At 42.9% G+C, this 12,141-nt stretch overlaps 1 protein-coding gene across 1 annotated transcript in view; it reads left to right on the top strand.

Annotated features, from left to right (window-relative positions):
- The window catches only part of SORCS3 (sortilin related VPS10 domain containing receptor 3), a 564,832-nt gene extending 552,953 nt beyond the window's left edge, over positions 1-11,879 (top strand). The window contains exons 23-27 of the mRNA XM_010987110.3: positions 339-470; positions 2,200-2,299; positions 3,291-3,396; positions 9,090-9,250; positions 10,032-11,879. Coding sequence (XP_010985412.3) covers positions 339-470; positions 2,200-2,299; positions 3,291-3,396; positions 9,090-9,250; positions 10,032-10,096 — 564 coding nt within the window. The 3' untranslated portion in view covers positions 10,097-11,879. The remainder of the gene's footprint in view (positions 1-338; positions 471-2,199; positions 2,300-3,290; positions 3,397-9,089; positions 9,251-10,031) is intronic.
- Positions 11,880-12,141: the final 262 nt, after the last annotated feature.

Below are 12,141 nucleotides of genomic sequence, written 5' to 3' on the forward strand. Positions count from 1 at the left end.
TTGATGTTTTAGCCAGAAGCTCAAGCCCTCCTAGTGTAAAAAAAAAATGGAAAATGTAGGAGGAGCTTCTGCCCATGTTGCCAGCAAACACTATTTTGAAAATCATTTGTAGAAGTATTTTAGTTTTAGTAAAAATACATGTAAGAGCAGAGGAGATAGTGAAACTAAGACTTCTTTGCCTAGCAGGTCTAGGGAAAACAGAAAGCAAGCCTGGATGTATACTGGAATCTATGCCTAAAATGCTACATTTGAAAAATATATAGTCAATATTCTGGTTATTGACGTGGAGAAGGCTGGCTCCTCCAGGACCTCACTCTTGGGTCTGAACATCTCTGCAGGTAACCAGTGTCCCGGAAGACCAGATCCTAGTCGCTGTGTTCCCTGGCCTCCCCACTTCAGCAGAGCTCTTCATCCTTCCCCCCAAGAACTTGACGGAGAGGAGGAAAGGCAATGAAGGGGACCTGGAGCAAGTAAGTGAACGGACACTTGCCTGCCCCTCACCTCCTAAGGGGACACAAAGTATTTCCAGCCAGAAAGGGAGATAAGCCCTTTCCTATTGGTCCATCAGCTTGTCATGCTTTGTCCAGCACCCAAGGCTTTGGAGAACGATCAGCCTTACCCAGAATAAAGACAAATGCACAAAGACTGGAGCATTCAGCAACCCAGGAAAGAAAAGCACCCCTGGTATCATTTATTCCAACAGTTGGCATTCCCACAACTTGTTCACGTGTCTCAACCAATGACTTGTCCTGGGGAAAGAGAGATGGGGGAGAGGAATTTGAGTTTCCCTATCTATTTCTGGGAAAATGTGCTTCCTATCTTTAAAGATCCTGGTCAATCTAAGTTCTGCTTCTAGGAAGAAAATGGACTGTTTTTAAACACATGTCTTTTGAGAGAGATGGATTACCTCATCTTGCTTTGACTAAGGAAGCAGCGTTCCCCTAAGGGATTGTGATTTACTGTCCTTACCAAATGGGTGTATAGTTCTCGTGATGTGCACACTATCCTCAAAGTGAAGGTGGTGGCGTCTCCTGGTTTTCCCTCTCTCACTCCCTGCTTTTCCTGGGGTCTTATTGGCTTGGCTTGGCTTCACCTTTCCATGCCTTCCTGTGATGCTCAGTCAGGAGAAGTAGAAACAGGTGAGAAGGAGGCTGCTAAAAACTGCAGGAATCAAACACATTTGCTCCCATATGAGCTAATGACCGCACAGACATCTTCCTCTTCCCTCTGCATCTCACCTGGCTGTCACCCCATCCCCACCTCCCCCGCCTGTCCTTCCAAGAGCTGCGTGGATGCCATCATGGTCAGTTTCTCTGGAAAATGAAGCGGATCTTTGCACTGCAGGGCTGCGTGTTGAAATGGGCCAGAGAGAAACTCAGCTTCCCGATGCATACATCACTTTTACAAGACCTCTTTATTCTGAAATAGCAAGTGGCATGTGTGAACTATATTTGGAAGCTACCATATCCATCCATTTAGATAAATAGGTAATTATGGTGATGAATAGCAGCTGTGATATTAAGGCGCGTACAGCGAGATAAGAGTTAGGGACAACAGCCTCAGTCTGCCTCAGCTTTCATGTGGGAATTACACGGTGATTAAATCGATGTTATGTGTTCTGAGACTTGCTGGGGAAAAGTAAAGAGGAAAAATTATCCCATAAAAAGGAGGCAGCTTCTGCTCTGATGTTTGTCTCCCATTGTCTCTAAAGGAGAAACAGCAGAGGCGTGGGTTGGGGTGTACACTCCTGCTTTAATCCTGGCAGGAGGGGCCTCTCTACCCTGTGTGTATTGCTTGATCAGATTAAAGAACTAATGGTGGGTTGACTCTCTTTCACTGGGACCCACAATAGGTCTTTCTACAATAAGTCACACAGGCTTGGCTGAAAAGGCACTCAACTGGGACTTGAATGAAACGTCTGTGTCTGTTGTCAACTCTAATTCACCAGGTAACTTTGTACACACCTCTTTCTGTCTCACTCTCCTCTCCAGTATAAGCGAATGATACCAGCTACGTCCTTGGCTTCACAGGGCTCCCCGGGCTGGGAGAACTGAATTGATACATCTTGCAACATTCCATCCTTTGCGCGTGATTATTTTTCACCTATTGACCCTGGCTTCTTACTCCATGAGGGACGAGCGTCACACATCATTTCTTCCCACACAGCCTCTCTCTCTCCCTCTTTTTTTTCCCCCCCAGATTGTAGAGACGCTGTTTAATGCTCTAAACCAAAACTTGGTCCAGTTTGAGCTGAAGCCAGGGGTTCAAGTCATTGTGTATGTCACACAGCTGACATTAGGTGAGTGCAAGGTGGGGTGTCTGGTGGGGTGGGGAGAGATGGGTACAGTGATCTGATATTCTGGAGAGAAAAGGGAGGAGATAATTACTAGACACTGCTCTATAAATGCCTGAAGGTGGCTTTGTGTAGTGATGGCAAAGAAAGATTAATCACACCTTTCTTGAGGCATCTTGTTAAGATGGCAAGAAGACTTTCTTAGAAGTGACTTTGCTATTGAATTCCTGGATAATCTTGAGGAAAAACTTACAATTTCTTTGGGCTTTAACTTTATTAGGTGTTTTATCTACAACAGGTGGGATTCTGTTCGGTAGTCCTCAGGCTCTCTTAATTTCTACAATTCTCTGATTCAATGAACTTTGCCTGGGAGACCAGAGCAAATAACTTTAAAATGGTCTTAAAACTCTCTTTGATGTATAATGTGTAAATCTAAGTAGCAAAAGGAACCAGCTCTGGGTGGTTGATTTGTGAAAGGAATAAAAAGAAAGGCATGTGCGTTGGGCATCCATTACTGGCTCTTTGGGAACACCTATTTACTAAATGTTTCTAATTAATATAAAACACTTCAGATGTGGAGGTTCCAAATGAGCCCATCCAGCAGTGTTTTATCAGAACAGTGAAGAGGAAGAGATCGACACACTACATCAGTATTTAACCCAAAGTTCCCAACTGGCCACCTATAGTCATGTTGATAAGCATGCCAGCTGTCTAAGAGAAAGCACATTTGAGCCCTAGTCCTGTTCCCCTTAGCTGGGTGTCGTTTACACCAAGAACATCACGTTTCCCCAGGCAGAGCAGAGGAAGTTGTTTTCCCCAAGCAGCTGTGATCGGGGATACCATTCTCATCACTGAAGTCAAGCTTCCTGTGCCCAGGTAGCATACAGGGCAATTGGAGGCTGGTTATAAGGATGAAGATCAGCTGGCCTCCTTTCTGCAATGAATGCTCCCTCCTGCTAATAGCTTCCAAGTGAGCAAGTCTGTTCTTTCCTCCTAGCTCCACTGGTGGACTCCAGCACTGGGCACAGCAGCTCAGCCATGCTCATGCTCTTGTCGGTGGTGTTCGTCGGCCTGGCTGTGTTTTTGATCTACAAGTTTAAAAGGTAGGTGGTATTATCAGTCTGTTTTAATCATGGGGCTAGATTCATGGGAGCTAATTCGTCATATAAGCAACATTCCTAAACTCATCCCAAATAGGTGAAATTAACTCTCCCTGAAGCTCTGTTTGGCATCGGAGAGGAGCGGGAATGGCTTAGGGTCAGGGAATAAATGGGCTTTAAGAATCTGAACTCTATCCAGTCTGTGATTATGTTGAGTTAGGAAAATGAGGGGTAGCCTATGAAATCAGTTTATTCTCTTCAAGAGAAGCATAAGGGGTTTTCAAACCTCACCTAAGTTTCTAAAGTAAGGTCTCAAATGTTTAGGAGATCTTTTTCTACAGCTTAACCCACATTCAGGGTGGTTAAGTAGAGAAAATGCAGCTGGAATCTTGTATGCACACACACACACATTTTCTTATCTTGTGTTGCAGCTATTCAATTTCTCTGTTTGAATTTGCATGCTAAAAATACTCATTTTTTATCCTCTTTCCTCTTTTTCCTGTTTCTGAAAGGAAATTGATCAGGAAAACCAAACCCCACATGGACTCAGAAATTATTTTTGAAAGCCATAGGAGGGGTAATATAATAGGGTACTTATTTAAAACATGAAATTGAAATCAATAATTCTGTACCATTATTTGAATAATTAATGCATCTGCCAAGAGGTGTGCTGGTTAAGGGTGTGGACTCTAAAATCAGACAGACTCAGTTTTAACTTTTAGCATTTGCAATCTTAGGTCCTTGAATTTGCCTCTCTACGCCTTCGTGCTCTCATGCGTAGAATGGGAAAACAATAACACTTTATAGGTTTGCTATATGTTTTAAATGTAACAGTCTCTATACCTGGTACATAATAAAAAAATCAGCAAAGCTAAGTTACTGTAAATAATAGCATGTCTTCCAAAAGTGTCTTGTGTGGCACATAGGAGGCTCAACAGGTATCAGTGACATAGAAGTGTGTTTCATAGGAAGCCTGGGTAAAGTAAAAATATCACGAATTATTGTCAGGTGAGTTCTGAAAGTGTAACTTGGTCCTGGGAGTTTTTCTAGACGCCGAAGTTAATGCTTTAAGATTTTGGAAGAGATCAGTGGGAAAGGTCCTTCAGTCTACCTCCCCTCCCTCCCAGCCCCCTCAGCTCTCCTACTGTGGATTTCTCGAGCATAAAAGCACCAGTTTTACTCAATATATATCTCAGAATTAGCCAAAACAGCGGGGACCTTCAACGCTCTGCACTAGAAGGACAGAGTGAGGTTTACCTTCCTACTCAAGTTATAGACCACTATGTGCATTCATGTCTCGTTGGATCCAGATGTGTCAACCCATCTGCCACGCTCCCTTTGAAGAAGGAAAAAAACTTTCATATCCAATTAGAGAGCAAAGACTCAGTATTGAAGCAGTCTGGTCAAACAACACTCCTTTACGGATGTACTTCAGTTACAGACAAAGCACCCTTTGATTCATTCAAGGATTTGACTGTGGGGAAACCTCACAGTTGCTGGGGCTTGATGATCAGTTAAACCAAATCTATCACCGTCTGGCTCCTAGAACTCCATGCTTGCTGAGGACAGGGGCCCATAGAAGTCCTGCAAAGAGGTGTTTGTGTCAAGTGTCTCCAAATTAAGGCAAGATGTATCCTGTGACTTAGACAGTTTTCTGTTCTCTTGTAAATATTGCTAAACTACCTAGATGGTCAACTTATTAATGTAGGCATCTCTTAATGTGTAGGCTTAGTACTTAAATCAATGCCAGTTAATGGCATCTCTGAATTACTCTACCTCTGTAGCCCCCAGATATCAGCCAGTCCTTTCCCTGCCAGTAAATCATGTAGCTAAGGCTACAAGAAACAGACACTAGTCAAACTGGGTAAACAGCAGAGTGAGTTAAGAGTAAGCAGTCATCCGTTACCTTTTCTTTTCTAGTCACCTTTTCTGGAAGATTTCCTTCCAGTGCTGTAGTCCATCTTCATTTTGGACCCTCCTTTATTTCTTTGGTCTCCTTTCCCTCCTCACCACCTGGAACTCCCGTGATGGCTGTGTGGGGGATGCCTGGCTTGCTGACAAGTAAAGGTCAGGTTCTCTTCCATAATTCCTGGAGTCCCCTTTGCTTCTTTCATTACTGCCCAGCAGAACTTTCTGCAATGTTGAGAATACTCCACATCTATACTGCCCAATAGAGTAGCCACTGATGTGATGGAGGAACTGAATTTTTAACTTCATTTAACTTTAATTCATTTAAATTTAAATAGCTGCACCTGGCTGGTAAATAGTCGGACAGAACAGACTAGGGAAGGGACAGTCTGTTTCTGTTTCCAGATCACTGACCATGCTGTTTTCAGACCCCAGACTTTCTCTCTGCCATTTTTAGCAGTAGTTCATTGAGCCATTAATTTATTCAGTGAACATTTACTGAATGCCTGCTTTGTGCTGTGGAAAACTACCAATGTCCCACGTGGTCACTTAACAGAGGAAGGAGGATAAAATTATTTAAAGGAACTTGGGGCTCATGGTAATTCTGTTCTCTCTCTCTGTTAAGTGACCACACTTGATCTCATTCTTGGATAGTGACTACTGCTTTGTGATGTTTCAGGCCATATAATTAAAAATCATTCTGAGATGGCTTTTATGTTCTGAAAACTCTGTCTAAAAAGACCTTCTTTCTATACTTTAAATTGATTTTTTCATGTTATCTGAGAACACTTCAGAGTTTTTATCCTTCTCCCAGTCTTTTTTTCAGTAAGGGTTTCATCAGACTCTGAAGCCTACTTTGCTTCCTCCAGGTTTCCTCCCACGGGCTTCTAACACTTAATCATAGGTGGAACAAACAATAAAAGCTGAAGTTTATATTGGTGGCTTGGATTGATCCATCTTACTCCTCTTCTCAAAATTTATATGAATGTATAGCGCAGGACATGTCTTTAAATCTCTTTATTTCCCACCTTTCTTATCTGCAAAAGTGAGCTTTAGTCTTCGCTTATCGTCTCTACAGTCCTGCAGGTGGGTGTGTTAAGAAATGAAAAGCAATTTGAAAAAAAAAATTAAATAAATGCTGCAAATTGTGATATAACACCCATTGCTTTCCAACCATCTATTTAAAATATTTTAAAAATGCCTGTTTTCAGAGACTGAAATAAAGTGAACAGTCTTTATCAAGGCCAATTTATCTAATTCTTCAAAAGTATCATTAAGAAAGCAGGAATGGGGAGGCCGTGACCTCTGGCTACAGCTCGGAAGTCCTCAGACATGTGTGATCAGGAATGCTTCAACTGCCCTCAGCGCCTAATAAATATTACAGTGAATCCCAACGTTCATGAGTTATATGTACCTTTATGATTAGAAGAAATCTCAGTCATTAGGCTGCATTTCTCTTTAGAGAAGCAGAAAGTAAGGGCCAGCATGAAATTTTAATTACACACATTTAGAGGGCCTGCGGTTTGCCGCTTCACATAGAATCTGTTCATTTAAGGTTCTTGTAAATTATATTAAGCTGGTTTAGACCAGTAGGAGTCAGGAGGACACCTCTTTAATGGATGAAAAGCAACCATTAAAAACATGAAAACTGTACGTAAAGGAGAGGACGAAACTATCCATGTTTTAAGCATGTTTGGGGGTCTTTCCTTCTAAATTAGCTACAAGAAGACCTTATTAAATGCCCCGTATTCTACCTCATTGCAGGCTGGAGTGGGGAAGGGAGTGTAGAAGCTTGAAACTACCACTGGTGGGCACTAGGGCAACAGAGCAATTCCCCTTTAGACACGCACAGAAAGTCTGTTCTGGACTGGGGTGGGTATCAGACGTCTCAAGTCTGAGTAACATCTCTGCCAGTAATCAGCTTCATGAAAATGTCTGGATTTCACGTCCAACTTCCCCCTCATTTCATGAGGTAAGAGAGGGCTCTTCTCCCTGTAATATTCCAAGATAAAAGTGTGGGTTTTTTTGCTTGAGAACATAACATACGAAAATAGAAAGAGTACATGCTTTGAGGCCATTGTTCATTTATTCAACACATACTTACTTCATATAAATCATGTGCCAAGTACAGTGCTAAGTTAAACGTATAGCAGACCTTGCAATGGGGCTTTTAGTGGGAGAGAAAGAAAAGTCCACACACAGTGCCTATTCCATCCCTCTAAACCAGCACCCTATCATTTCTTTCATAGACACCATCCCGTAATTACATATTTATAACGGGAGAGGTTGGGTGGTCAGGAAGGGCTTCTCAGAGGTGACAGGTAAGCCAAATTCTGAAGGACAAGCAGGACACTGTCATGAGAAGAATAGAAGGAGGTGTATTACAGAGGGAACAGTTGGTTCAAAGTCCCCAAGGTGGGTGCGAATCTGATGTGTTAGAATCTTGAAACTCAAAGTTTAGGTCTCACCCCAGAGGTATCAGTACCACCTAGAAACTAGGCAGAAATGCAGAATTTCAACCCATCCTGTTCAGACCTATAGAGTCATACATGCCTTTTAACAAGAACCTGGCAACGCATAAGCACACTGGAATTTAAGAAGTTCTGGATTACTGAAAAGAAAAAATATGCATGTATGTATATCGCTTTGCTGTACACCTGAAACTAACATTGTGAATCAACTACACGTTAATAAAATTATTTTAAAAATAAAGTAACCTGGAAAAAAAATTCTGGATTAGAAAAATCCAAAGGAGCACAGACAGAATACAGACTTGTGGTTGCCAGGGGAGAGGGGGGTGGGAAGGGATAAACTAGGAGCGAGATTTGTAGATACTGACTGGTATATATAAAATAGACAAACGAGTTTATACTGTATAGAACAGGGAAATATATTCAATATCTTGTAGTAGCTCACAGTGAAAAAGAATATGAAAATGAATATTTATGTATGACTGAAGCATTGTGCGGTACACCAGAAATTGACACAACATTGTAAACTGACTATAACTCAGTAAAAACAAACCAACAAACAAAATTCAAAGGGGGCTACAGAGGCTGGAACACAGTGGGTCAGGAGATAACAGAAATGGGTCAGGAGATGAATTCTCCAAGAAGATTTCAGTCTGAACTTGCCTGCTCCTCCAACCTCAAGTCTGTCTGCTTTGTTTTTAAACCTACTGCCTGTGTGTCTTTGGAGGAAGTTATTTACCTTCTCTTAACCCTTGCCTTGATCTCGCCACAATCCTAAAAGAGAGCTATTGTTATTCCGATTGAACAGATGAGGAAACTGACTATGGAAGTATTTAAGCTACTTGGCCCATGGGTGGCTGTAAGTCTTTCCTTTCTTGGCTATTTATTCATAAAGGAAATCCATGTGAATTGATTAAATTGATGCAAACTTAGAAAAAGCTGTCTTTTCACTACGATAACAACCTTACGAATCTCAAAGTCCACCTCCTTTATAAACTTAACGGGTAGAGGCTTTCAGGATTTTTGTGCACGTCTGGCCAGTGGCATGGCCCTTCTGTTTATTACCTGCTGGTACGGTGCCCCAGAAAAAGATGCATTCCTCGAGGAGTTCTGTGGTTTGCATCTCCTCTGGGCATCTGGGTTCCTCCTTGTGTTCATTGGCCTCATGGCAGCAGTATCTGGGTGGCCGTCCCCTTTCCCTGACATCAGCCTGTCCTGTAAAGAGCTTCTTCTTCCCCCTTATCACCTAGGGTTTCCAGTTGCCCCAGTTTGGCTTGCCCTGTGATCGTAATCTGATTTTGCTCCTGCCCCATGTAGGAAAATCCCTTGGATTAACATCTATGCTCAAGTCCAACACGACAAGGAACAGGAGATGATTGGGTCAGTGAGCCAAAGTGAAAACGCCCCCAAAATCACACTCAGTGACTTCACCGAGCCCGAGGAGCTGCTGGACAAAGAGCTGGACACTCGGGTTATAGGTACGTGTGCTGATATCACCACGCTCCTGTGTCCTCTGCCTCCAAACACTCGGTCAGCCAGCCCACTTGGCCTGTCCTTCAGGTAGGACTAGACTGGAGGGTGGGAAAAAGCAATTGGCAGCAGCAACATCATCATGTATTAGAACGTGTCCGTCACCTCTCACCACATGAAATTGGCAGACCTTTTTTCTCTTAAAAGATCATGATAGAAAGTTCTGGAGTTCAAGTGGGGGAAGGATGAGGCCAACAGTCCATTACTGTTGGACTTCCTTTTTATTTTTCCTATAAAGCAAAAGTATGATACGTCCTAATTAATAGTCCTGTGAGTAGGGACTCGGCCACTAGATAGCCCTGGATTCTTTCTTGCTCTGCGCATCTACTAGCTCTGGGACCTCTCTGTGCCTCCTATTCCTCATCTGTGAAATGGGAATAATAGTACCTGGCTTCTAAGATTGTTGTGATCATGAAATGATGTATGTCATTAGCACAGGCACTGCCACATTGGAGTGCTCAACATCTGTTGGCTGTTGCAGTTGGGATCAGTAGAGCAGAAGAGGGCCAGGGATCGCTTGTACCTGGCGTGCTGGTGTGGGAGATGGCAAACGTTAAACATAGCTAAGCCAGTGAGCCGAGAGGAGACACTACCCAGGTGCCCTATTTCATAAACTCACATCAAGCACATTAATACCAGGTGGCTTGGTTTTTGGCAGTAAATAAAACGAAGGTCCAGCCCCCTGTGACATGTTCATCCTTATCTCCTTCTGTCTTCTCTCCCCTGCAGGAGGCATTGCCACCATTGCAAACAGCGAGAGCACAAAGGAGATCCCCAACTGCACTAGTGTTTAAGACCAACAAGCCACGTGGTCAACCATCTCTCTGACTTTTTATTTTTGATGATCACTGTTACTCTTATTACAGAAAAAAAAAAAAGAAAATGTCTTTTCTTACCTTTTGTTTACCAAGGGCCCGTTCCCAAAGAGCAGGCAGAGGCTTCGCTTTGGGAGGAAAAGGCATTCTTAGCTGATGAAAATGAGACAAAAAGAATACGTGGCTGTATTTGTGCTGAGGGTAAAGAGTGCTTCTTCCCATGGCTTCCTTGCTTCATTCTGCCATTGACAGTGCCAGGAACCGCTTTTTCCTTGTAGTCTCTCTCTTTTTTTTTTTTTAAGTTGGTTGGCTTTCCACTAACCTCCCATTCCCCGCCCACCGCCACCCAACATCACCAATGCCTGCCCCCTCCTACCCAGCACACACCCCTAAAACAGAAACCATTTCCCAGTTAGATCTGCCAGAGGTAGGTTGGTGGGGAGTGAACATAGCTGCAGAAAGCGTGCACATCTGTACGGAAGAGGCCCTGCCTCGTGCATGTCCATTGCGAGGCTGTGGATGGCTTATTGTATATAATTCCAGTGTAAATAGCTTTTTATTTCCTGAGAAATAATTTAATGTTTAGTAAAAAAGAAAACTGAAAAAAAGAAAAGATGCGTCTGTTGGCTTATGCACTCACCCTCAGAGCTGACCAAGCCCCAGGCCTGCTTGACGTGAGGCATTGGGTTCTGGATGCCCTCCAGTTGTCTGTCACACTTAACTCTTGCATCTCTATGTCTGCACCATCACTGGTTTCTCCTTCTGTATATAAAGGGGGGAGGGAGGAGGGCTTCTCTGGGACAACTGGTAAAGGAAGGACTAGAGTGACATCAGAGAACATGGGGGTCTTTTTACCCCATCAGTGACATGGAAGAAGTTGCGAGACGATGCCCATGGAGACTCAGGTGGGGAAACCAGGCTTCCCCTCTGAAGGGATGAATTTCAGGATAGTTATCAGCCTGAAAAAAAATGGTTTTCTCTAAAGAAGCCAGGCAATGGATCTAGAAATGACACTTACTCTGTTCTCTGGTTGGATTCCATGGAAATGTAGAATGCTTATGGGGAATTCTTGGGCTCTTTTTAGCTCAGAAAAGTCCCTTGGGTATTCAGTTAAGCCCAATGAGTGCCCCTCGGCCTAGGAGAAATGAGAAGAGGGAGAGAGGTGGTGTTTGTGGAGTCATGAGACCGTGCAAACCCTGCGGGCCAAATAGGGGTCTAGCTTTTGATGATATTAGTGAAAGTTGATGTTAGCAAAGCTGTGCTTCTTGCTTGTCAGATGTACACAACTTCCTTAAAGTCAAATGTCTGCCTTCAGTTCCCTTAAGATAGTTCTTGCATCTGGGGCGAGTGGCTTTCAAAGCCAGCCTTCTCTTTTCCAGCATCCCAGCCCCTTCACACATTCCACGTGCCAGTTCCTTTCAGGAGGGTCGCTTTAAGCCATGCTGTAAGCATTGTTTTATTTTCAGGCTCAGCCTGAGCACACTTGTTTCAAAAAATGATATCCTGTATATACATGGGAGGAAAGGCCGGATTTTGGACCTGTTCGTTTCTGTCGGAGATGGTTCACATCCTTCTCTGTGAGACACCCAGAGGATGTGACCTGGAGAAGTCTGGCCACAGTGTAGATCAGAATTAGGAATGTTTTAAAGATCCTGCTTTTTCATTTCAAGGGTTAAATGGGGCAGACAATTGCAATACTTGTACTAAACCCTGGAATACAAATGCATGAGTCATGTCTATATATACAGTATATGTACATATACTGTTCTTGGTTTTATTGTTCCATTTGAATATTTCTACTGTAAAAAAAAAAAAAGACAGTGGTTTTGAAATTGTTGAAAATAAATGTATTTTTATACATCAAAGCTACATCCCTGGCTGAGACGTCTCTCTTTGGGCAGTTTCTTGATCTATGGTATCATTCAACTATTGCTGCAATAATGCTACGTGGGAAAAAAAAAACACAAATAGTTTATAACAATAGATACTGGTGTTTTGCTTGTGAGCCTTCAGGTTGGCTGTGA

Source organism: Camelus dromedarius, chromosome 8, assembly GCF_036321535.1.
Source record: "Camelus dromedarius isolate mCamDro1 chromosome 8, mCamDro1.pat, whole genome shotgun sequence".
NCBI classification, from domain to species: domain Eukaryota; kingdom Metazoa; phylum Chordata; class Mammalia; order Artiodactyla; family Camelidae; genus Camelus; species Camelus dromedarius.